We start from the raw sequence: 27,365 nt of genomic DNA on the forward strand, positions 1-27,365 counted from the left end.
AGGTGGTCAGAGACTGGGGACACGGTTCAGGAGGTGGTCAGAGACTGCATGCATGGTACAGGAGGTGGTCAGAGACTGCATGCATGGTACAGGAGGTGGTCAGAGACTGGGGACACGGTACAGGAGATGGTCAGAGACTGGGGACACGGTACAGGAGGTGGTCAGAGACTGGGGACATGGTACAGGAGGTGGTCAGAGACTGGGGACATGGTACAGGAGGTGGTCAGAGACTGGGGACATGGTACAGGAGGTGGTCAGAGACTGGGGACATGGTACAGGAGGTGGTCAGAGACTGGGGACATGGTACAGGAGGTGGTCAGAGACTGGGGACATGGTACAGGAGGTGGTCAGAGACTGGGGACATGGTACAGGAGGTGGTCAGAGACTGGGGACATGGTACAGGAGGTGGTCAGAGACTGGGGACATGGTAAAGGAGGTGGTCAGAGACTGGGGACATGGTACAGGAGGTGATCAGAGACTTGGGACATGGTACAGGAGGTGGTCAGAGACTGGTGACATGGTTCAGGAGGTGGTCAGAGACTGCATGCATGGTTCAGGAGGTGGTCAGAGACTGCATGCATGGTACAGGAGGTGGTCAGAGACTGCATGCATGGTACAGGAGGTGGTCAGAGACTGGGGACATGGTACAGGAGGTGGTCAGAGACTGGGGACATGGTACAGGAGGTGGTCAGAGACTGGGGACATGGTTCAGGAGGTGGTCAGAGACTGCATGCATGGTTCAGGAGGTGGTCAGAGACTGCATGCATGGTACAGGAGGTAGTCAGAGACTGCATGCATGTTACAGGAGGTGGTCAGAGACTGGGGACACGGTACAGGAGATGGTCAGAGACTGGGGACACGGTACAGGAGGTGATCAGAGACTGGGGACACGGTACAGGAGGTGGTCAGAGACTGGGGACACGGTACAGGAGGTGGTCAGAGACTGGGGACACGGTACAGGAGGTGGTCAGAGACTGGGGACACGGTACAGGAGGTGGTGAGAGACTGGGGACACGGTACAGGAGGTGGTCAGAGACTGGGGACACGGTACAGGAGGTGGTCAGAGACTGCATGCATGTTACAGGAGGTGGTCAGAGACTGGGGACACGGTACAGGAGATGGTCAGAGACTGGGGACACGGTACAGGAGGTGATCAGAGACTGGGGACACGGTACAGGAGGTGGTCAGAGACTGGGGACACGGTACAGGAGGTGGTCAGAGACTGGGGACACGGTACAGGAGGTGGTCAGAGACTGGGGACACGGTACAGGAGGTGGTCAGAGACTGGGGACACGGTACAGGAGGTGGTCAGAGACTGGGGACACGGTACAGGAGGTGGTCAGAGACTGGGGACACGGTACAGGAGGTGGTCAGAGACTGGGGACATGGTACAGGAGGTGGTCAGAGACTGGGGACATGGTTCAGGAGGTGGTCAGAGACTGCATGCATGGTACAGGAGGTGGTCAGAGACTGCATGCATGGTACAGGAGGTGGTCAGAGACTGGGGACACGGTACAGGAGATGGTCAGAGACTGAAGACACGGTACAGGAGATGGTCAGAGACTGGGGACACGGTACAGGGGATGGTCAGAGACTGGGGACACGGTACAGGAGATGGTCAGACTGGGGACATGGTACAGAAGATGGTCAGAGAACGTGGTGCAGGCCAGTGTCCCCCATTGCAGCCAGTGTGCCTGTGCCCCATTGCAGCCAGTGTGCCATTTTGCAGCCAGTGTGTCCCATTTTGCAGCCAGTGTGTCCCCCTTTGCAGCCAGTGTGTCCCCCTTTGCAGCCAGTGTGTCCCCCTTTGCAGCTAGTGTGTCCCCCTTTGCAGCCAGTGTGTCCCATTGCAGCCAGCCTGTGCAGGGAAGAGAGCCGCCTCCGTCGCCTGTTTTATCACAGCGCCGGGAACATCACAGCTTTCATTTCAATAGCTGTGTGTTCCCGGCCACGCGCCGTCACACACAGCCCCTCCCCCTTGTTCGGGCACTTTGATAGACAGATCATCCGTCCAATCCTGCGGATGATCTGTCTATCTAAGTGTCCGGACAAGGGGGAGGGGCTATGTGTGACGGCGCGCGGCCGGGAACACACAGCTATTGAAATGAAAGCTGTGATGTTCCCGGCGCTGTGATCAAACAGGCGGCGGAGGCGGCTCTCCTGCGCTATGCACCCCCCATGATGGGCGTCACCAGGGGCGGGGCGGAGCCCCGCCCCCACCCAGGCCACGCCCCATTTTCGGCTCCATTATCGGCCGTTGTTCTCTTTCGGCAAATTGCCGAAAAGGGCATTTTCGGCCGATATGTTTCGGCGGCCGAAATTTCGGTGCATAACTAATAATCAATGTTACATGACAATTTTTAATAAAATCCCAAACAATTTTTTCTTATATAAAAAAATTCCTTGTATAAACAAAAATATATATATATATGCTATACCTAAAAATTCATCTAATAAAATCCACTTCTCATTCTTACTACCTTTTATTACCCATCGAACATTACCCAATATCCAATCAAAAAAAAATTAATAAAATTGAAAATTAACAAATTATTACTGTATATGGGTGTACATTAATAGCCGTACCCATATATATATATATATATATATATATATATATATATATATATATATATATATATATACACAGAAGGCATAGTCTAATTTAGAGCTAATTTAAATATAATATCATTATAGAACTCAAACTTACATAGTAAGCACCAATTAGTCTTATCTTTCTAAGGGTTTCCATAATTCCTAATGTTATCAATAATCGCTAATGAAGCAGTTTATATCCAATTCTATGTTTAACCCTTTAGGGGCTAGGGTGTCCAACAAAAAAATTCATTGCGTTTCACGCTTTGACAGTTCGCGTACCAAATTCAAGCCCCTCCAAGAGGGCTTAATATGATCAGTACCCCAAAAAACCAATCCTGTGGGATCCTGCTTATGGAACAACTTAAAATGCAAGGACACATTATGATCCTTGTATCCGATCATTATATTATGTATACGTTCCGCTATTCTAATGCGTAACATTCTTTTAGTTCTGCCCACATACATTAGCCCACATGGGCATTTTAAAACATAAATAACCTGCTTTGTGTTTTTAATTCTTTGATAGTAAATTCATTATTGTTAGATGTAGACAAAAACGTCTGCATCCCTCTTACCTGACATAACACTTCACGACACGGTTTACACTTTGTTTGCAAGACATCGTCAACTCGAAAGATGGTGACATCTAGAAAGTCAATCTCTTTCAGACTATATTGGTTTGTAAGTTTAATATTGTTATTATTTTTATTCAGATCTGACAAAAACCCATCAAGCGACGTTTTTGATCCTGCCCAAATCAAAAGCAGATCGTCTATATAACATCTGTACAACAATAATTCAGCCCTTTTCTGGTGAAAAACTGCCTTATCTTCCCATTCCCCCATGAAGAGGTTGGCTATGCTCAGCGCAAACCTAGCGCCCATAGCCACTCCCTTCTTTTGGGTAAAGAAACAGCTGTTAAACCATAAATAATTGTGAGAAAGGCATAAGTCCAGGGCATTTTTTAGAAATACCTTCTGCCCATATGGTAAATCCTCCCTTTTACTCAGCGCCCAATTGAGAGCCAATAAGGCATCATCATGTGGGATCACTGTGTAAAGGGAGGCCACATCGGATGTCACCAAATAAACTTCTTCTTTTCCTGCCAGATTGACTTCTTGCAGTAATAGCAATAGACTTTTAGTGTCTTTAAGGTATGCTCTAGTGTCTAAAACACTTTTTTGAAGAAGTGTATTTAAATATTGGCCTAACCTTGCTGTCATCGACCCAATCCCATTCACTATGGGTCTAGGTGGGGGGTTTATCTGGTCTTTATGAATTTTTGGGAGTGTATATATAGTTGGTATATGGCAACTACTGGGGATTAGGAATCTCTTTTCTTTTACTGACAGTACATGCGATTGATACCCACATTCTATCATAGATTCCAGCTCCATCTTATATTGCTGAGTAGGATCTTTATCCAATTTGTTGTATGTGTTACTATCGGACAACATCTTAAGCATTTGGTTGTTATAGTAATCTTTGGACAACACAACCACACCACCTCCTTTGTTAGCAGGTCTGATCACAATGTCTTCTTTTCTCTAAAGATTCAATCCCTTCTTTTATATATCTTGGATTTATATTCTTTTAGGGTTTTAATTTTTCTAAATCACGCAATACAAAAGTCTTAAACACTTCTAAATGTTGAGTCGCATTATTAGGGGGGTTAAAAAGCGAGCGTTTTTTTAAGCCGCGATCTACTGCCTAAAGACTCACTGCCCCATTACCTGTTGCGCTTACAGGATTACATTTTTTATTAAAAAAATACTTTTTACTGTCAAAGCGTGAAACGCAATGGATTTTTTTGTTGGACACCCTAGCCCCTAAAAGGGTTAAACATAGAATTGGATATAAACTGCTTCATTAGCGATTATGGATAACATTAGGAATTATGGAAACCCTTAGAAAGATAAGACTGTAATTGGTGCTTACTATGTAAGTTTGAGTTATATAATGATATTATATTTAAATTAGCTCTAAATTAGACTATGCCTTCTGTGTATATATATATATATATATATATATATATATATATATATATATATATATATATATATATATATACACCCATATACAGTAATAATTTGTTAGTTTTACATTTTATACATTTTTTTTTTTTTTTTTAGATTTAATTAATCGTGCTATCTATATAAATTGGATATTGGGTAATGTTCGATGGGTAATAAAAGGTAGTAAGAATGAGAAGTGGATTTTATTAGATGAATCTTTAGGTATAGCATATATATATTTTTTTATATAAGGATTTTTTTTCTATAAGAAACAATTATTTGGGATTTTATAAAAAATTGTCATGTAACATTGATTATAAATGCACTTTAAACCTGTTTAATTAATATATATTTTATTTTCGTATGCTGCTATTAGAATATCTTTTAATTGTAACCGCCATTAACTGGATGTCTTGTGGTTGACATTCTATTAGGCCGGGTTGTTCTCTGTGTTGATTATTCGTGCACACGAAGTAGCAGCAAATCGTTAACAAATTGGATATAAGGTGGGATTTTGCGTCGCTAGGCCACACCCTTTGAGAAAGTCGTGATGATGAAACGCTTCAGGGCATGATCTAGCAATGATCGGAAGTGATATGCACGTTCCTTGCATTCCAGAGGTCTAAGTTGAGATAACGGGCAAAACTGGAAGAGGTATCAGGTGATGGGATTTGCGCTGCGCAGCGTCTCTTAGAGCTGACCTTGTATCTCCTCAGCATTAGGCTTATAAACAGGGGTCAAGTCCTGGGGAAAAAAGTGTGGGAACCAAGATCCACTCGCCCACCAAAAAAAAAAAATGATACGCTCATATGCACGAACGCTTCAAAAGTGGTATTTTTCATCCAATTTTCGTATTGTGGGTATGAAGCTTAACTGTTAGTACATAAAAAAAACTGTCCTCAATAAACATAAATATGGTAATTCTCTGAATAATCAGCATTCATTCAATTGTGCTTCCATGCAAATGTGAACATCATGTTCTGATCTTTATTTGTGAATTTTATTTTGTATATAGAGTGTTTATGTGGTGAGTTTACACTTTTCATTGAACAGAGTTTGGATAACACAGGGTTTAACGGAAAGTTCATAAATTAACTGCACATTATCTGGACAGAATGCTTGGGGAGATAGTGATGTGTTCCTGCTTAGGAGATGTATGTTAGCTTGGGGGGCTGCAAACTCTGCAGGGCTCCAACACACACATGCTGCTATTCCAACCCTTCACATATTTCCACATAAACTTCCCTCCAGGCATTAAACTTTGCCAGGTATTGTGCTCAGCTTACCACCCCAAACTGATGTTCCTCCCTCAGCTCACCTCTCTCCCTGCACGTCCTGTGAGCAGAATAGCTGTGCTCCTCCTCTGGGTTCTCTCATCATATGGCACTGAAGATAGAGGAGGGGGGGATTCAGCGGGACACACAGAACAAGTATGCAGGAGACTGGGGGAGGGATGAGGAGACAGAAAATCAGGAGGGGGCCGGCGGGGAAGAGCGCATCACGAGAGGTCTGACTAAATACAAACTCTTAGCAGCAGGGACCTGATCTACCCATCAGCTAGCTGTGATTGACAGGTAGATCGAAGCGAAAGCTGTCATGGGGCCCCCTACTGGCAATGCCTGAATGGTCAGGTGTCCGGGACTTACTATTGCGAGCTGTGTCGGCAGCTGCTGGCGTAGCACCTGCCACACAGCTCGCATACTTCAAAGTCTTGCAGGACACGGCAGCTAACGGGAACTGAGTTCCTGTTGTGGAAAAAGTACAGGAACTCCGTTCCCATGCGTTCCCGCAGGACTTGAGCCCTGCTTATAAACAATTAACGTATGACATCCAGTTGATTGGCCTAATTTAACCAAGGACTGTAGCAACCCTTGAAGAGTTGTTTTTAATTGTGGAACTCCAATAAAAAGTGTTAAAGCGGAACTAGACTATGTGGAGAAATCTTTTTTCTTTCCTCATGTGTTGGATCTGGCTGCACTTGTCTATGGATTCTGATGAGAAAGAGGCATAAAGGAGTAGAGCTCTGGTGGGATTACTCAAGGCTCATTTAATCTGGAATTGTGGTGAGCATGTATGTGTCTGTGCATTCATATATGTATGTATGTATGCATGTGTGTGTGCATGTATATGAGTGTGCATGTATGCATAAGTATGTATGTGAATGTACATGTGTTTATCAGTGGCGGTGCATCCAAAAGGGCACACAGGTGCCGCCCTCTTTTCTCCAGCCACCCCCTCTATGACCAATGGATAGATTCATGCATAGCATAGCATGAATATATCCATGGCCACCGCTGCCACCCCCATATTTAGGTGTTCGGTCCCTTTTGGGGCACCTGAATTACAGCAGCGGGGGGGGGGTGTTTTTGAAGCACCCGATTAGAGCCATAGGCTCTAATAGGCTTCAAAGTAGGTGAACTGCGAGCGCCATGCTTGACAGTCCACCCAGGTGTGTTAGAAAAGTGAATTAATATTCACTTTCCTAACACTGAACCGCCTCAACACCAATCAGGTGTGCGGGTCTATTACCCTTCACCTGATTGGCTGAAACGATAGGCGCAAGCTAATGGACACCTATCAGGAGGAGAGGACGGTAGATGAGGATGGCAGGAGACACATGGAGGACCCCACTCGTGACCGTCACCCGCTGCCCCACCAAGACAGGATAAGTGCCGGGCCGACGGCTAGTGGGTGGTGGGGATTCACAGTGACAGCATTTAATGGGCACAATGGCAGCATTTGATGTGCACAGTGGCAGAATTTGATGGGCACAGTGGTGGCACTTGATGTGCACAGTGGCAGCATGTGATGGGCACAGTGGCAGCATTTGATGGGCACAGTGGCAGAGCTTGATGGGCACACTGGCAGCATTTGATGACACAGTGGCAGCATTTGATGGCACACTGGCAGCATTTGATGGGTACACTGGCAGCATTTGATAGGCACAGCGGCAGAGTTTGGGCTCAGTGGTGACATTTGATGGCACAGTGGTGGCATTTGATGGTACAGTGGCTGCAATTGATGGGCACAGTGGCTGTAATTGATGTTTTTTTTTCAGAATTTTTCAGTTTGCTTGCGCCCCCCTAAAAATTTGTGTGTGTGTGTGTGTATATATATATAGTATATGTGTGCGTATTATGTGTGTGTAATATATGTGTGTGTGTGTGTTTGCATGTATGTATGCACATTTTATGTAAAATGATGTTCCTCCGAAAAGCGATCCATGCTCAGATCGCTTTTCAGAGGCATTTGACAGCCGGTAGAGAGGCAATATGTTGCTTACTGACCACCTGTTTTAACCCCTTAAATGCATCATCACTATGCTGCAACTGCATGCAATGCACACAGTTGCAGGGTGGTTGCAGTGCTGCCCCATTCACCTAGGGGTATATTTCAAGGGTGCCCTGACTGGAAAAAGATTGTGAAACACCGGCATACAGGAACTGTTTTCTCCATTTCCTCCTGCAGCCGCTGAATGCCTGTGGGAGGGCATCCTCCCAATGTTGAGGGTATGTGGCCTGGTATGGTTCAGGAGGGGGGGCGCTCTCTCGTCCCCCCTCTTTTACTGCGGCCTGCCAGGTTGCATGCTCAGATAAAGGGTCTGGTATGGATTTTTGGGGGGAACTCCACGCCATTTTTTTTTATTTGGCGTGGCGTTCCCCTTAAAATCGACTGGTATGGATATTTGGGGGGAACCCCACGTCATTTTTTTCAAATTTGACATGGGGTTCCCCTTAATATCCATACCAGACCTGAAGGGCCTGGTAATTGAATTTGGGGGGAACCCCAGGCATTTTTTTATCAATGACTTTCAATGACTGTTCTCTGTATTACGGGAGCCGACAATTCATTATAGCCGCGAGTGTTTTTAAATGACTTTTTTCCTGAAGAAATTAGAACTTAATTAGAAATTTGAAAAAACACTTTTTGCAGGGACAGTTCTAAGCACGGGAAACATGCGCCCCTTTACAGGCATACTATACACACCCCCCAGGTACGAAATTTAAAGGAATATTACACTTTTATTGTTTCACTTTAAGCTTAAAATCACTGCTCCCGAAAACACTGTAGTTTTTAAAACTTTTTTTTGCATTAATACGTGTCCCCTGGGGCAGACCTGGGTCCCCAAACACTTTTTATGAAAATAACTTGCATATAAGCCTCTAAAATTAGCACTTTAGATTTCTCCCATAGACTTTTACAAGGTGCTCCACGGCTTTTCGAATTTGCCGCGAACACTCTAAATTGTTCAGGCAAATGGGAGAACAGGCAATGTTCGAGTCGAACATGAGTTTGACTCGAACTCGAAGCTCATCCCTACTGATGAGCCTCTGTCTGTTGCCCAGCCTGATGAGCTCCTGTCTGCTGCCCAGCCTGATGAGCCCCTGTCTGCTGCCCAGGCTGATGAGCCCATGTCTGCTGCCCAGCCTGATGAGCCTCTGTTTGCTGCCCAGCCTGATGTGTTCCTGTCTGCTGCTGAGCCTGATGTGTTCCTGTCTGCTGCCGAGCCTGACAAGCCTCTGTCTGCTGCCCAGCCTGATGTGTCCCTATCTGCTGCCCAGCCTGATGTGCCACTGTCTGCTGCCCAGCCCGATGTGCAACTGTCTGCTGCCCAGCCTGATGTGCCACTGTCTGCTGCCCATCTTGATGTACCTGTGCCTGTTGCCCAGCTGGAACTGCCCGTGCCTACTGCACAGCTCAATGACCCGGAGCCTGCTGTCCAGCCCGAGGACCCGGAGCCTGCTGCCCAGCCCGATGACCCAGATCCTTCTGCCCAGCCCGATGACCTGGAGCCTGCTTCCCAGCCCGATGACCAGGAGCCTGCTGCCCAGCCTGATGACCCGGAGCCTGCTGCCCAGCCTGATGACCTGGAGCCTGCTGCCCAGCTTGATGACCCGGAGCCTGCTTCCCAGCTCGATGACCCGGAGTCCGCTATCTGCCTTGATGTGCCTGCTGTCTGCCTTGTGCCCGCTGCCCGGCTTGATATACCTCCATCTGTTGTCCGGCTTTATATCATGGACTTTTCTCAGCAGCGGCTAGTTAGAGTGTCGCTGCTCCTTTGAAAGGGGGTACTGTCAGGAAAGGTTCCAATCGCTGATGATACTGTCTGACATTTGGCATGCAGTACTGTGGTCCACCAGCAGGTGTCTCCTGGCAGTCTGGAACTGCCTGGGGAGCCTTCCCCTGTTAGTAGTATTATATGATCCTTGGGCCGCAGCACTGGCGTCCAACAGTGGGTGGTTCCTGGCAGTGTGGGGCCGACATCATCTCCTGCAATTAGGCATCACATGAGTAATTGCAGGAGGTGTGTATAAGTACCCAGCAGACACACTGATGCCTTGCCTTGGTATCTTCCTTGCGCCCTGACCCTGAACCTGTGAAGCTCTGCATCTGATCCTGATCCTGTTCCTGTCTGTTACCTGAACCCTGGACCCTGAGCCTTGTACCTGACCCTTCCCTCTTGTGATCCATCCATCCTCTCCTTGTCCTGTTTGTCTCTGTTCCCCAGCTGCTGACCCCCCGTTGTTGACCTTGGCCTGGCCCTGTTTATGAGTCTGGTATTCCCCTTTACTTGTATATATTTGTCTATTATTATTTGTGGGTTTCTGTTGGTGGTTGTTTGGTTGCACATTGTAGTACCGTATTTATCGGCGTATAACACGCACCCCAAGTTTAGGAGGGAAGTTTAAGGGAAAAAAACTTACATTTAAAAGCCCATCAATGCAGCCTTATCAGTGTCCATCTGCAGCCTTGTCAGTGTCATTGCAGCCTTGTCAGTATCCATCTGCAGCCTTGTCAGTATCCATCTGCAGCCTTGTTAGTGTGCAGCTGCAGTCTTGTCATTGCAGCCTTGCCCCAGTGTCATTTGCAGACTTTAAAAATGGCGCAGCTGAGATACAGCGGCAGATGTCCTGTGTATCTTGGAGGCTTTCGGCCACTCTCGGCGGCTTTTAGCAGCTCTCGGCCGTTCTCAGCAGCTTTCAGCAGCTCACGCGGGACTGTGTGAGCCACTGAGAGCGGCCGAAAGCCTCACCATCGGCAAGGGATCGGCGTATAACACGCACTCACAATTTTCCCCTGCTTTTAAGGGGAAAAACGTGTGTGTTATACGCCGATAAATACGATATATTGGAGGTGGTTGTATTTATTCACTTATCTTAATAAATTATATATTTTCACCTTATCTGCGTTTGTTCCTCTGTTGCTGTCCACACAGCTCTGGACATACCTGATACGTGACACACTGGCTAATACCCTTATTTAATATGCTCTTATAGCACTCACATTTTTCCTCTGTGTTCTTTGTTCCCAGGATTTTATCCCATTTAATATCTTCTAGCAAAAAGTGCAGTTCAGGGAAGTTGGCTCTTTTGAAATTCAGTGCCTTTGTATTCCCCTTACGTTTCCTGTTTGTGTGACTTATACTGAAACAAATTGACCCGTGATCGCTGTTTCCTAAATTGCCCCTTATTTCCACATCTGTGATCAGATCTGTATTGCTAATAATCAGTAGGTCTAGTAATGCTTTGTTTCTTGTTGGTGCAGTTATCATCTGTGCCATGAAATTGTCCTGCAAGACATTTAGGAAATGGCGAGCCTTAGACGAATGTGCAGTTCCTTCCACCCAGTCTATGTCTGGATAATTAAAATCCCCATTATAATGATACTTCCCATCCTTGCTGCCATTCCAATCTGTGATAGGAGGTCCGCCTCCCCCTCCTCCCTCTGGTTAGGGGGCCTATAGCATACTCCATGTATTACTTTCCCCTTGGTTTCCTCCCTCTGTAGCTCTATCCATAAGCACTCCAATTCCTCCCTTGCTCCATTAGTGATGTCATCCCTCATATTCACTTGTATATAATTTTTGATGTACAGGCATACCCCTCCCCCTTTTTTAGCCTCCCTATCTCTGCGATATAGGGAATACCCTTGAATGGTTGCCAGCCAATCATGAGAGCTAAAATTAAGAATGAAGGGGAAAAAAAGGATGGGGGGAGGGGGAGGAAACCTACACACAAAAAACCCTCAAAAAAGTGTTGGTTATATTGGACTTTTTTGGCAAATTTATATAATTAAATATACCAAAGAAAAAAATATATAAGAAAAAAGATATATTCAAAAATATTTATTTAGAAAAAAATGTTTTATATAAAATAAAAAAATAAAAAAGAGTAAAAACATAACAAGTGCTGCTTTATATCCTGTCTGTGTTATTACATTCTAGACAATATCCATATCCATTTCTATTATATATACCAAAAAGATGACAAATTGTACATTAATATTCAAAATAATGAAGGATTACACTAGACAAGATATCAATTACAGAACTGATCTCAGATGTACTTTGGCGCTCTACATGTTTCGCATTTTGGTCAACGCTTCCTCAGGAGCTTTAGCAATTTTATTTCTTCATGGGGGCACCCCAAGAGAAATATGCAGAAAGGAGAAGGAAAGCAATAAGAGAATATTTGTCTAGGCAGATAAAACGATTTTCACTTCGACACCACACTTTCATATGTATAGGAGCCTGTGATTAGCATGAGGGCTTCAGATATTTTGTAGTGTGAGACAGCAAAAAGAAAGGGGGTGATATTGCACCATATTCTCTTGAATTCAAATAGCCAGTTCCTATAAAATCTCCAAGTGTGTAAAATTAGGGCGACCTATCCCAAATGATTCAAGGGTTAGAGGGGGACCTTGTAGCCTCTTCAATGTCTTCCTTTGTCGGGAGATAGGACCGCTGTGCACTCATGAGAGCTGTTGAACCAAGTCTCTGAAATTCCCACAAAATCTAAATCTTCTGCGTACAATAGCAGCTCTAGTTCTCCCATCTTGCCTGCCAGAATCTTGGCATTACTGAACAAGCCACGTAGTTTTGTCTGGACACATACTATCTCCTTATTGGTTGTTCGGAGGTTGTAACTAGGACTTGTTACTATACTTACCTCGGGTTTAGGTGCTTTAGTCAACCTACCACTAATGTGCCAATACTACCCTCTGAAATTTGTTCCACGCTGACTATCGCTACATCTGAACCCTCGCCGTGTTGCCTAGTTTAAAAGCCCCTCTAACTTGTCGGCCAGCTTCTCTCCTAGCCGATCTGCACCTTCCCCATTTAGGTGCAGTCCGACCCTGCTGGTAACCGACTGAGAAGTTGGCCTAGTTCTTCCGGAACCCGAACCCCTCATTTCTAAGCCAGCTCCTCAGCCACTTGTTTTTCCCCTAATCTCCCACTGCCTCTCTGATGTGGCTCAAGGTACCAGTAGTATTTCTCAGAATACTACCTTGGAGGTTCTAATCTTCAATTTAAGTCCTAAGTCCCTAAAAATCTTTTTTTTTTTTTAGGAAACTCCATCTTACTCTGACTTTGTCATTGGTGCCAATGTGCACCATGACAGCTGGGCCTTCCCTAGCCCCCCCCCCAGTAATCTGTCCACCAGATCCGTGATGTGCCAAATCCAATAGCCCAGTAGACAACACACAGTTCGGTGCTTCAGGTCTTTGTGACAGATTGCCCTCTCTGTCCTTCTGAGAATTCAGTCCCCTATCACCAGAATCTGTCTTTCGTTTCCCTTGGCTTTACCCCCGGCCTCACTGGAGGAGTTATTCCACTGGCAGCTAGGGGCATCACTTTGCTCCAGCAATGCTGGTCCCTGATTGGTTTCTGCAATATCACGCATCGGGCATACTTATTGGGATGTTCCAGCCCAGGATCGGTCTTCCTGACTCTTTCCCCTCTACCCTTCCTGATTGTCACCCATCTACTCTGCTCTGATGCTTGCACCTCTTTGTCTCCACCTGCCTCTGTGCTGGCCCCTGCTGGCCCCTGCCGGGTATGATCCCAACTCTCCTTAAATATGGAGTTTTCTCAGTGTTGACAGTTGCTTCCCTAGATTCAGAGCCTGGGCTTAAAGGGAAACAACGTGCTTACAGCAGTATTCACCCTCGATCCAATGATCAAGGAACGCATACATGCCGCAAGATGTACACCAAGTTGCATCTCCATACCCACCGGTCACCGACCCCCTAATTTAATGAGGATTGGGAATTATGCTCTGTCTAATTAACTAACAACTGGCTTCCTAACACTACTACTCAACAGCACATGGTTCTCACAGCACATGGGTACTCACAGCACTTGGGTACTCACAGCACTTGGGTACTCACATACACATACACAGGTACAGCACTCGGGTACTCACAACTAGGGATGAGCTTCGAGTTCGAGTCGAACTCATGTTCTACTCGAACATTGCTTGTTCGCCTGTTCAGCGAACAGTGAATAATTTGGGCTGTTCGCAGCAAATTCGAAAAGCCGGAACACCCTATACAAGTCTATGGGAGAAATCTAAAGTGCTAATTTTAAAGGGTAATATGCAGGTTACTGTCCTAAAAAGTGTTTGGGGACCCGGGTCCTGCCCCAGGGGACATGGATCAATGCAAAAAAAAGTTTTAAAAACGGCAGTTTTTTCAGGAGCAGTGATTTTAATAATGACTAAAGTGAAACAATAAAAGTGTAATATTCCTTTAAATTTCGTAGCTGGGGGGTATCTATAGTATGCCTGTGAAGGGGCGCATGTTTCTGGTGCTTAGAACTGTCCCTGCACAAAGTGTCATTTGTGCAGGAAAAAAAGTCTTTTAAAATCACTTGCGGCTATTGTCGGGTCCCGTAATACAGAGAACACTCAATGAGTGTTCTCTGCATTAGCCGACAATTCATTCATTCATTGATAAAAAAAAAAAGCGTGGGGGTTCCCCTAAATTCAATTACCAGGCCCTTCAGGTCTGATATGGATATTAAGGGGAACCCCGCATCAAATGTAAAAAAAAATTGACGTGGGGGTCCCCCTAAAAATCCATATCAGACCCTTTATCCGAGCACGCAACCTGGCAGGCCGCAGGAAAAGCGGGGGGGGGCGAGAGAGCGGCCCGCCCTTCCTCCTGAACCGTACCAGGCCACATACCCTCAACATTGGGAGGATGCTTTGGGGGTCTGTGACCCCTCAAAGCACCTTGTCCCCATGTTGATGAGGACAAGGGCCTCATCCTCACAACCCTGGCCGTTGGTTGTGAGGGTCTGCGGACGGGGGGCTTATCAGAATCTGGAAGCCCCCTTTAACAAGGGGACCCCCAGATCCCGGCCCCCCCCTGTTTGAAATGGTAAGGGGGTACAAAAGTACCCCTACCATTTCACAAAGAAAGTGTCAAAATGGTTAAATAAGACAAACACACTTTTGAAAAATTCCTTTATTAAAAATAAGAAAAAGATTCCAGCGGTGCTAATCCACTCTTGCTATCCAGCGACGGGTCTCCGGGGTCCAGCGATGGATGATCATATCCAGCGACGGGGGATCTCTCAGTCCAGCGCTGTCCATACATCCTTCTTCTGTCTCCACTCCGGAGACACTGCAGAGATCCCAGCGCTGACGTTTCTTATATTAGGAGGGCGGGGCCACCCGTCACCTGACCCCGCCCCTCTGACGCTGGAGAGGGAAGCCAGGGGTTCCCCAGTGACGTGTGGGTGACCCCGCCCCCTCTGATGTAATGGAAACCTGCGTTACATCAGAGGGGGCGGGGTCACCCACACGTCACTGGGGAACCCCTGGCTTCCCTCTCCAGCGTCAGAGGGGCGGGGTCAGGTGACAGGTGGCCCCGCCCTCCTAATATAAGAAACGTCAGCGCTGGGATCTCTGCAGTGTCTCCGGAGTGGAGACAGAAGAAGGATGTATGGACAGCGCTGGACTGAGAGATCCCCCGTCGCTGGATATGATCATCCATCGCTGGACCCCGGAGACCCGTCGCTGGATAGCAAGAGTGGATTAGCACCGCTGGAATCTTTTTTTTATTTTTTTTATTTTTAATAAAGGAATTTTTCAAAAGTGTGTTTGTCTTATTTAACCATTTTGACACTTTCTTTGTGAAATCGTAGGGGTACTTTTGTACCCCCTTACCATTTCAAACAGGGGGGGGGGCCCGGGATCTGGGGGTCCCCTTGTTAAAGGGGGCTTCCAGATTCTGATAAGCCCCCCGCCCGCAGACCCTCAAAACCAACGGCCAGGGTTGTGAGGATGAGGCCCTTGTCCTCATCAACATGGGGACAAGGTGCTTTGAGGGGTCACAGACCCCCAAAGCATCCTCCCAATGTTGAGGGTATGTGGCCTGGTACGGTTCAGGAGGGAGGGGGGGCCGCTCTCTCGTCCCCCCCTCTTTTCCTGCGGCCTGCCAGGTTGCGTGCTCGGTTAAAGGGTCTGATATGGATTTTTAGGGGGACCCCCACGTCAATTTTTTTTTAATTTGATGCGGGGTTCCCCTTAATATCCATATCAGACCTGAAGGGTCTGGTTATGGATATTTAGGGGGACCCCCACTTAAATTTTTTTTTTAATTTGACACTGGGTTTCCCTTAATATCCATGTCAGACCTGAAGGGCCTGGTAATTGAATTTAGGGGAACCCCCACGCTTTTTTTTTTTTTTTTTTTTTTTTTTAATAATGAATGAATGAATTGTCGGCTAATGCAGAGAACACTCATTGAGTGTTCTCTGTATTACGGGACCCAACAATAGCCGCAAGTGATTTTAAAAGACTTTTTTTCCTGCACAAATGACACTTTGTGCAGGGACAGTTCTAAGCACCAGAAATATGCGCCCCTTCACAGGCATACTATAGATACCCCCCAGCTACGAAATTTAAAGGAATATTACACTTTTATTGTTTCACTTTAATCATTATTAAAATCACTGCTCCTGAAAAAACTGCAGTTTTTAAAACTTTTTTTGCATTGATCCATGTCCCCTGGGGCAGGACCCGGGTCCCCAAACACTTTTTAGGACAGTAACCTGCATATTACCCTTTAAAATGAGCACTTTAGATTGTGAACGTTCGAGTCCCATAGACTTTAATAGGGTTCTAAAGTTCACACGAAGTTTAGGTCTGTTCGCAGGTTCTGGTGCGAACCGAACAGGGGGGTGTTCGGCTCATCCGTACTCACAACACACGGGTAGTCACTGGTAGTCTTTTTTTGCATTATTTATTTATACTTTTTTCAGTACAAAAGCTATTTATTACCAGAAGTTTCTGGACAAACAGAAGGTTTCACAAAGCACACCAATATTCAAGTAATAGTAATACACATGCCTCTTGTATTGGATTTCAGATTTAGAAGTAAACTCTTTCTATTCCCACTGTACAGTGTGTAAATACATTTTAGGTACAAAACAAAATAGTGCATAACAGGGTTCTTCTTTAACTACCTACAGAAACCTTTGTATTTACCTCCATGTCGCATCCCGGCTGGAGCCCAGGGCACTGTATGCAACCAGCACAATGCCATTCTCCTTGCAGTATCTCAGCAGTTTCTCTTGGTTCAGGTACAAATGGCACTCTACCTGCACATACAAGAAAACCATTAAATATGATTTTATGTACAGTATAATCAGGGAGACAAAACCTGGGCTTGCTGGTTCATATCTCTTGCAAATCATTTGTAATATTTTTCAACATTCTAAGAGCCAGAAACAGGTGGTGTTTATAGGATCAGTCCACCCACAAGTGATATTTCTATACTCCATGTAGCACCCTCCTAGTATAGGTACTAGAATGTAAATAGTTAGGTTAGTGTAAATTTCTCTTAACAGGGGGGCTAGAGGCAAACCTATCTTCAGCAGGTCTGCTTAACAGAAAGATGCAATTTATTAGTTAGGTCTTCTCATGTGTTCTGGTGCTGTTGAGTTTTCTTGGACTCTACCCACCTTCTAGAAACTAGTAGAGCTTTCTGGAGCATGGGTGAGAGTAAGGCAACCAGGCAGCACAAGTATGTAGCAGTCTTAGCCAATTACAGGGGACATGAGCCCTGAGCATGCTGGGATTGTCTTATATGTTCAGGGAACATGTGATCTCTGGGTCCTTCTCGAATGGTGAAGTGCACCAGCCAGGGGTGAGGCAGGCTTGCTGCCATGAGGCCTCAGGTGGGCGACCTGAGGGCCTGAAGCTAAAGTAAAGGAGGGACCCTGGTGCTTCAGAAGAGCTGACTGAAGGGGAGCCATTCTTGAGTAGTGATGGCCGAACGGTTCGCCCGGCGGTCGTTTCGCGGCGAATTTCGTCTGTTCGCGGTCTGCCCGATCGGCGGACTATTGCCGCCGTTCGCCCAGCGGACTTCCATGCTTTTACTGTGTAAAAGAACTTTGACCTATGATGACACATCCATCATGGGGTACAGGACAGCCAATTGAGACATTACAGCACATGGACACTTGGACATTCCCCCTAACTTATAAATACACCCGATTCGGCGGCCATTTTACATTCTTTCTTCTGTCACTATAGGGAGAGGTTGCTGTGTGGAGCAGGGAGAGATTGCAGTGACCCAAATCGCTAGCTATTTGGTACACAAAAGTTCTTTTCAGGACTGGTATAGGTGTTAGGTGTATATAGGTTTGCTGTGCTACTGATTGTTGCAGCAGCCTGAGTGTCTTTTGTCAGTTTAGAGAAAGGGACAGGAGGGTGTGTCTGCTGTAGGGACAGTCAGTTTAGTCATTAGCTGTTACTATCAGGTCCACAAAAGTGCTATTCCAGTTATTGTTCCAGTAGCCTCTGTTTTGTCAGTTTATATAGGGACAAGCAGGAAGCAGTGTGTGAGGCAGTGAGGGTCAGTTTAATCAGTAGCTGTTACTATTAGTTCCACAAAGGTTCTTTTCAGGACTGGTATGGTAATAGGCCTGTACACGTATAACATTCTTTCTTCCAAATATAGAAAGAATAATATACTTGACTGCTGCCCTTCTGCTGCCCTTCTGCTGCAGTCTGCTAATCATTCAAACCTACTTGTTCCACAAAGGTCCTTTATAAGGACTGGTAATAACCTGGTGTAGGGTTCTACAGTACATAGGGTTGAGTGAGGTACAGTCTGCCATTCTATAAGGACTGGTATAGGTCCACAATACATAGGGTTAAGGTGCACTACTGCTGACCGCTGCCCTATACTGCAGCAGTCCTTCATCGGTATAGGGACTGACGTACAGTCTGCTAATCACTCACAACCTACTTGTTCCACAAAGGTCCTTATAAGGACTGGTAACTTGGTCTGTCTAGGGTTCTACAGTACATAGGGTTGAGAGAGGTACAGTCTGCCATTCTATAAGGACTGGTATAGGACCACAATACATAGGGTTGAGGTGCACTACTGCTGACCGTTGCCCTATACTGCAGCAGTCCTTCATCGGTATAGGGACTGACATACAGTCTGCTAATCACTCACAACCTACTTGTTAACTTGGTCTGTCTAGGGCTCTATACTGCAGCAGTCCTTCATCGGTATAGGGACTGACGTACAGTCTGCTAATCACTCACAACCTACTTGTTCCACAAAGGTCCTTATAAGGACTGGTAACTTGGTCTGTCTAGGGTTCTACAGTACATAGGGTTGAGAGAGGTACAGTCTGCCATTCTATAAGGACTGGTATAGGACCACAATACATAGGGTTGAGGTGCACTACTGCTGACCGTTGCCCTATACTGCAGCAGTCCTTCATCGGTATAGGGACTGACATACAGTCTGCTAATCACTCACAACCTACTTGTTAACTTGGTCTGTCTAGGGCTCTATACTGCAGCAGTCCTTCATCGGTATAGGGACTGACGTACAGTCTGCTAATCACTCACAACCTACTTGTTCCACAAAGGTCCTTATAAGGACTGGTAACTTGGTCTGTCTAGGGTTCTACAGTACATAGGGTTGAGTGAGGTACAGTCTGCCATTCTATAAGGACTGGTATAGGTCCACAATACATAGGGTTGAGGTGCACTACTGCTGACCGCTGCCCTATACTGCAGCAGTCCTTCATCGGTATAGGGACTGACGTACAGTCTGCTAATCACTCACAACCTACTTGTTAACTTGGTCTGTCTAGGGTTCTATACTGCAGCAGTCCTTCATCGGTATAGGGACTGACGTACAGTCTGCTAATCACTCACAACCTACTTGTTCCACAAAGGTCCTTATAAGGACTGGTAACTTGGTCTGTCTAGGGTTCTACAGTACATAGGGTTGAGTGAGGTACAGTCTGCCATTCTATAAGGACTGGTATAGGTCCACAATACATAGGGTTGAGGTGCACTACTGCTGACCACTGTCCTATACTGCAGCAGTCCTTCATCGGTATAGGGACTGAGAGTTTTGTCACAGGGTCATTTCAAAAATGACAGGCAGAGGAAGAGGCAGGCCCTTCCGCAGGGGTGGTAGGGGTAGGGCAGGAGCAACAGGCTTGAGCCAAAGTGGGAAGTTGCAGAAGGTGCGTTCAATTACTTTAAAGGACGCATCAGACTTGGTTGAGTGGCTCGCTCAACCTTACTCTTCTGCACCCTCCTCATCCTCTCGATCTGCACCCTCTTCTTGACTCTCTGCTATGTGCACCCCCAAAGACACTACCACCAACAACACCACCACCACATACCTTCCGCTTGAGTCACAGGAATTATTTTCCGATCCATATCAAGACATTTCTGATGCGCAGCCATTCTTGGTATTGGATCAGGAAGAGGAGGTAGCAACAACCGCTACTCAGCAGTCTGACGACAGTACCCAGATCAGCCCAAGGAGGAGGTTGGTCCCCGGTGTTGCTGCCTACTCCGAGATCTCTACTTATAGCGGTGGGGAAGGTGACGTTGATGATGACGTGTCTAGTGATGTCACGTGGGTGCCCACAAGAGAGGAAGAGGAGGGGAGTTCAGAGGGAGATATGGACCAGCAGATAGGGAGGAGAAGCAGGAATAACTTACATTGCACAGGAGGGACAAAGCAGACTGCAAATGTATCAGGAGCGAGTCATCAACCATGTACGGTCACATCTGGCGCTCCCAGGACACCGGCACATGGCTCCACAGTCTGGGCTTTTTTTAACGTGTCCGCTGCTGACAATAGCGTTGCCATCTGCAATCTTTGCAGTCAACGCATTAGTCGTGGTAAGCCCAACACTCACCTAGGGACCTTAAGAAGGCACATGAGCAGCCATCACCGAGCCGAGTGGGAGCAACGGAACACACAAAGCCACACTCCAGGCTCTCACCGTCCAGCCTCGTCTTCTACTTCTCCTTCTCCTCTCTCCTCACAATTGTCCTCCACTCCACCTTCCATCATGCCAAGCTCACGTTTTTCTGCAAAAAGGCAGGCTTCCGTGGGCCTAATGTTCGAGCGTAAAAAAATGATGAAGCCGGATAACCCTCTTGCCCAACGGTTGACGGCTGGCTTGTCAGAACTCATAGCCCGCCAACTACTGCCATATAAACTGGTGGACTCGGAGGCCTTTCGCAAATTTGTGGCCATTGGAACACCACAATGGAAGGTCCCAGGAAGGAAGTATTTCTCAGAGAAGGGCATCCCAGAGCTATATGGCCATGTTCAGCGGCAAGTGAATGTATCTCTGGCACACAGTGTCAGTGCCAAGATACATCTGACCACAGACACGTGGTCTAGCAAACACGGGCAGGGAAGGTATATCACTTTTACTGCCCACTGGGTGAACCTTCTGACGGCCGTCAAGCATGTAACCCGTGGCACCCGTGTAGATTTGGTTTTACCGCCACGGATTGCATGCAGGCCTGACTCTTCTTCTCCTCCTCCTCCTACTCCATCCTCCTCCCTCTCCTCCTCGGCTGACTCCTCCTTTTCCGCTGCTAGCGTCTCTTCCGCTGCGCCGCCCAAGCTCCCCAGAACCTATTCGACATGCCAGGTGAGACGTTGCCATGCCGTGCTGCGTCTGTGCTGCCTGGAAGCCAAGAGCCACACTAGCCCGGCACTCCTTTCAGCTTTGCGTTCACAGGCCTATTCAGTGGCTAACACCGCTCAATTTGACAGTTGGTAAAGTGGTGTGTGACAACGGTGCCAATCTGCTTAGCGCATTGAAACAGGGCAAAATCACGCACGTGCCATGCATGGCACACGTCTTAAACTTGGTCGTGCAGTGCTTCGTTGTCAAATACCCTGGGGTCCAGGACATCTTGCGGCAGGCAAGGAAAATCTCGGCCCATTTCAGAAGATCTTACACGGCCATGGCTCGCCTTGCTGACATTCAGCGGCGACACAATCTGCCGGTCAGACGTCTTATTTGCGATTGCCCCACGCGATGGAACTCAACCTTCTATATGCTTGATAGGCTGCTCCAGCAGAAACATGCAGTTAACGTCTACCTGTATGAACGCTGTGGCAGAACAGGTTCTGGGGAGCTGGGGGTTTTTTCACCGCGCCAGTGGCTGCTCATGCGTGACGCATGCAGACTTCTGCGGCCATTTGAGGAGATCACCAAACTGGTCAGTCGCAGCCATGGCGCCATCAGTGACATGGTACCTTATGCCTTCTTTATGGAGCGTGCATTGCGTCGTGTCATTGATCAAGCTGTGGAGGAGCAGGAGCGGGAAGATGAGGAAGTCGCAATGCTGGATGAATTCCCAGGGGGGGCTACTCTATCTGAGACAAGTGAACAACAGGAGTCTGAAGAGGAGTCAGAGGAGGATGGTGCCGGGGCGGATGAGGAGGAGCAAGAAGAGCATGCTTTAAACCTTTCTGGGACCCCTGTTGTTGTGCGTGGATGGGGAGAGGAGAATGAAGAGGATGACATTATCCTGGATGATGAGCAGGAGCCAGGCTACCACACCGCTTCCAGTTTAGTGCAAATGGGGGCCTTCATGCTCCAGTGTTTTAATAGGGACCCCCGTATAAAAAGCATAAGGGTCAAGGACCAGTACTGGGTGGCAACGTACTTAGACCCCCGGTACAAACACAAAATGGCGGAAATGTTACCGCTGTCACAGAGGGCTGGCAGAATGTAACACTTCCAGACCTTGCTTCGAGAAATGCTGCATTCTGCTTTTGCGTGCGCTGGCAGAGGAGCAATTTCCGACTCCCAGAGAAGGAGTTGCGGGTACCAATCCAACAGCGCCTGCAAGAAGAGGCCGGTTTGAAGATGTGTTGGTGACTTCGGATATGAGGTCATTCTTTCAGCCGACCCATCGACAGGTGTTATCCGGATCCAGCATCAGGGAACGCCTAGACCGTCAGGTGTCCGACTACATCGGGTTAACGGCCGATGTGGATGCTCTGAGGAGTGATGAACCCCTGGACTACTGGGTGGGCAGGCTTGACCTCTGGCCAGAGCTTGCCCAATTTGCAATCGAACTGTTGGCTTGCCCCTCATCCAGTGTCCTGTCCGAAAGGACGTTCAGTGCAGCAGGGGGGATCGTGACCAATAAGCGCACTCGCCTAGCTCACGACAGTGTTAACTACCTCACATTTCTAAAAATGAATGAGGCATGGATCTCAGAGGAATTCAACACATGTGACCAGTAGACCATGTATATGTCTATAAACAATTTTTTGAATCGAGCACACAGACCTTCTTTCTTCAGTTGGCTCACTTCCTTGTCCAAAAAAAGCACACCGTACTATATGCCCATACCCTCCTCTTTGAAGAGGTTGAGCGGTGTCATATTTCTACTGGGGCTGCTTATTATGAGGGGCTGCCACCATCCCTGTGCTATGCTCATTATAAGGGGCTCCCACCATCCCTGTGCTGTGCTGACTTCCTCTTGGGGCTGCTTATTATGAGGGGCTCCCAGCCTCCCACCATCCCTGTGCTGTGCTGACTTCCTCCTGGGGCTGCTTATTATGAGGGGCTCCCACCATCCCTGTGCTGTGCTGACTTCCTCCTGGGGCTGTACCTCTGCTGTGCATATTATGAGGGGCTCCCACCATCCCTGTGCTATGCTCATTATGAGGGGCTCCCACCATCCCTGTGCTGTGCTGACTTCCTCCTGGGGCTGCTTATTATGAGGGGCTCCCAGCCTCCCACCATCCCTGTGCTGTGCTGACTTCCTCCTGGGGCTGCTTATTATGAGGGGCTCCCACCATCCCTGTGCTGTGCTGACTTCCTCCTGGGGCTGCTTATTATGAGGGGCTCCCACCATCCCTGTGCTATGCTCGTTATGAGGGGCTCCCACCATCCCTGTGCTATGCTCATTATGAGGGGCTCCCACGATCCCTGTGCTATGCTCATTATGAGGGGCTCCCACCATCCCTGTGCTATGCTGACTTCCTCCTGGGGCTGCTTACGGTGCAGGTGTCAGTGATGTATATCACGGTGCTGATGTCAGTGCTCTCTATCACAGTGCTGCTGTCAGTGCTGTATATCACGGTGCTGGTGTTAGTGCTTTATGTCACGCTGCTGATGTCAGTGCTCTCTATCACGGTGCTGTTGTCAGATGACTCTATCACGGTGCAGGTGTCATTGCTGTATGTCACGCTGCTGATGTCGGTGCTCTCTATCACGGTGCTGCTGTCAGTGCTGTATATCACGGTGCAGGTGTCATTGCTGTATGTCACGCTGCTGGTGATCATCTCCTGCACCCTCTTCTTTGCCTACCCTGGTCCCTGACCTTCCCTCTCCTCTATTGCCTTCATGCGCTCCACAGTCCTGAATTGTCACAACAATTTCCCATATAAAAAAAGAATGCTTGTAGTTGTCGATCCCAGATTCACCTCATACATGTGTTATGTCATTGGCCATGTGGTGGGACTATGTTTGCACAGCTATTAATTATTTTGTGGCTGCAAATTTGACCTGTAGGTTTGCGAAGTTCGCCTCCCATTGAAGTCAATGGGGCCCGCCGCGAACGTTCAGGTTCGCGAACTATCGTCCGCGTTCACGAAACGTCCCGTCGGAAGTTCGTCCATCACTATTCTTGAGAGGATTTGTTTGACTCCAGTGAGTACAAACCAAAGATCTTGGGGCCTGTTCTATTTGGCTACCCCCTTGTGCTGATACAGTCAGCTAAGGGTCCAACTAAAGGGATCACTGGCTAGTGATCCGAAGAGCTTTGTCTACCTGTCCTTCATTACCAGAAACTTTGCTCATGGTCCTTATTTCTGCATTGCTACCCAGGAGACAGCCTTGTACACACGGTTCGAAAATCAGAAGGGGATTGTCTGTTGACAGACTGTTGTCCGAAATTCTTACTGTCAGATTTTCGGGTGGTCAGTACACAAATCTGTCACACAAAAGTCGAAAGTATAAACACGCATGCTCCGAATCCAAATGCAAGATTAGCAGAAGGGGCCCAAAGGGTGACGCTCAAGAGCTGAAATTCCTCGTACTACGACACTACGTTCGTGTTTGTGGCACTACAATTTGTGTAACATTAGTATGCAAGACAAGATCCTGCCACACGCCCTTTTGACAAATATCAGATGCTTGGTTGTCCAACAATCGTACCGTATGTACGAGGCTTGAGTCTGCCATCTGCTCCCAGCAAGGAACTTCACCTACTGATCAATTCTAGATTAGCTAGAGTCTTCAGTCTGTGCATAGTTTTGTTCTGGAGTATCCTACTACAAATCTCCTACCCTATCCAAGTTCCTCCAGAATAAAACTACAAAATAACACCCCTAGACTGGTCTTTGACTACCTCGAGCCTAAGTGTGTGTGTGTGTGTGTGTGTGTGTGCCTGGCTGCAGAAAATACCTTGTGCCTGGCTGCCAGTGAACAAGTAAGGACTCTCTGGGTAATACTCAAGCGGCTCCTACCGGGGTAGCATGACAGGCAAGAGTGATATTTACCTGACCTGTTTTTGTCCTGAGAATTTTGGGTGTTCTGCAGGAATGTTGGGAACCATTATCAATGGACACAGTAGCTGTGCAGACCTGAGACCTCAGTGAAGGAAAGGGGGGATCCTCTCATAATAGGCACAATAGAAGTGCATATCCAGGAACTCAGTACAGAGATGGTGGGAACCCCTCATAACCAGCAGCAGGCAGGTGTATAGACCCAGAAACACAATTACATTGATGGAGACCCCAAGCGATAGGAGAGACTATCACACAGTTTAACAACCATTTAAGATATAACATTTTTTTTAAATGTATAGTATGAAAATGTGAAAGATCTACTTATATACACTTTTACACAAATTATTTGCACAGCTGCCCCATATACTGCTCATCTAGAAGCCAATGGGATCACACGTTGACAGGAATGGTAGCAGGAAGATCTCAGGCCTGCAGTTCACTGGAGTGAAAATAAAGTGTGCAAATTCAGATCTTGAGTACAGAGGGGTTTGCCCCGGGTCATCTCTAGTCCAGAACAATGATGTTCAAGTGCATGCAGACAGGAAACGACTGAAAAAGCCTGTAGGAGATCAGCAGCACTGATCTTCACTATTTTCTGTAAACAAAATGGCAACTGTTCATAATACACAGTGTTCAATCAAACTAAACATCGACATCTACTTTAATTCTGATTCTAAGACTTGTATTACCTGATTGCAGACAGGCCTGTGTTTCAATCCTGGCTTTTTGAGGATCCGGTCCAGCTGCCAGTGATTGAAGTTGGACACTCCAATAGATTTGACCAGACCAGCATCTTTACACCGCTCCATAGCCTGAAAATTATTTGTAGGAAATCATAATAGCTTGTATGGTGATCCCCAGCAGTCTGCACCACCCCGCTCCCCCCATTCCCTTCCTAAATTAACCACAAATGTCTAAATATAGACAGAAGACAGAAATAAAATGAGGAAAAAAAGACCACTGTCTTGAATAGGGATGAGCTCAGGCGTGTTCGCATGGAACACGTGCAGAGCCCGCCAGGAAGTGGGCGCAGCACTGCGCTAATCACAGGCAGTGAGACATTGCCTCGATGTGCGGCTGCAGAGATTGGGCAATGTCTCACTGCCTGTGATTAGCGCGGTGCTGCGCCCACTTCCTGGCGGGCTCTGCATGTGTTCCATGCGAACACGCCTGAGCTCATCCCTAGTCTTGAATTTTGAGGCTTTACCCCAGACATGGCTTACAGGTGGCTTAAAATAAATACAGCCACGGTTATGTCTTGGCCACACATGTGCCATTATTTGTTTATGTTCTGATGTAGATGCAGGTTTGCTTTAATCATATAATTCTCACCTTCCAAGTTTCTCGAATGTCTGTGTTGCTGTACAAATAATGCCCATCTTCATTCACTGGAAGCAGAGTGTCACCCGCCTTAAAAAAAAAAAAAATGATAGTATAGTATGTGGGCGGAGCCTCTTCACCCTGCAGGCAGGGGTACCTCTCTTCTCATGTACACACTCCTCAATTCCCGGGACCAGGCGGGCCATGCTTGCATGAAAGTCAACATTAAGCTGGAACCTAGGGTTGCCACCTCATACCTTTAAGCCCAAGATGATAATTTAATGCAGATAAAATTATTATAGGCACTTATTTAAGGCACCAAGTGAGTTTAATTACCACCTCAATCAGCCACAGAACCTGTTTAATATGTGTTCAGTTTTAAAAGGATGAGGTGGCAACCCTAGTGGAACCCCAAATTACAGATGAGCTGTACACTGTGGGCAGTTGTGTAACATACGGTGTACCACTGTAAAATCTAGTGTTCCAATGTTACTACACACCTTTGCTCAATGTACGACTATGTTGCAATTAGGAGGGACACTGCTGAGCCTATGCCCTCTTCACCAGTTCAGTGTATTTCTGCCAAATCACTCTCAGTGGAGAAATGTGCAGACCTCATGCCAACACTTAATAACTGCTTCTACTTCTCCTGTACCTTGCGGTTAGGTATATGGGATCTGCGGGAGAACTAAGCGGTACAAAGGAAGCCAGAACACCGACCCCCTTGCTACTGGAGAACCTGTCACCTACATCAGGTACCCCGCTTTGTTGATGGCCTGCTATACATTCCCACAATCTTTGGTGTAGCGGTGGCTC

General features: G+C 47.0%; 1 protein-coding gene and 1 long non-coding RNA gene across 6 annotated transcripts in view; one reads left to right on the forward strand and one right to left on the reverse strand.

The window, feature by feature from the left end:
• LOC143960487 (uncharacterized) overlaps window positions 1-27,365 on the forward strand; it is a 192,975-nt gene that overhangs the window by 124,360 nt on the left and 41,250 nt on the right. The gene's annotated exons all lie outside the window — the stretch shown is intronic.
• LOC143960483 (estradiol 17 beta-dehydrogenase 5-like) overlaps window positions 1-27,365 on the reverse strand; it is a 146,818-nt gene that overhangs the window by 25,171 nt on the left and 94,282 nt on the right. For all 5 annotated transcript variants that reach the window (XM_077469129.1, XM_077469130.1, XM_077469132.1 and 2 more), the window contains 3 exons: window positions 26,562-26,639; window positions 25,919-26,041; window positions 16,892-17,004 (listed from right to left, as the gene is read on the reverse strand). In XM_077469129.1, coding sequence (XP_077325255.1) covers window positions 16,892-17,004; window positions 25,919-26,041; window positions 26,562-26,639 — 314 coding nt within the window. The remainder of the gene's footprint in view (window positions 1-16,891; window positions 17,005-25,918; window positions 26,042-26,561; window positions 26,640-27,365) is intronic.

Source organism: Lithobates pipiens, unplaced genomic scaffold, assembly GCF_037356315.1.
Source record: "Lithobates pipiens isolate NorthernLeopardFrog02 unplaced genomic scaffold, aLitPip1_a1.2 Scaffold_8, whole genome shotgun sequence".
NCBI lineage: Eukaryota > Metazoa > Chordata > Amphibia > Anura > Ranidae > Lithobates > Lithobates pipiens.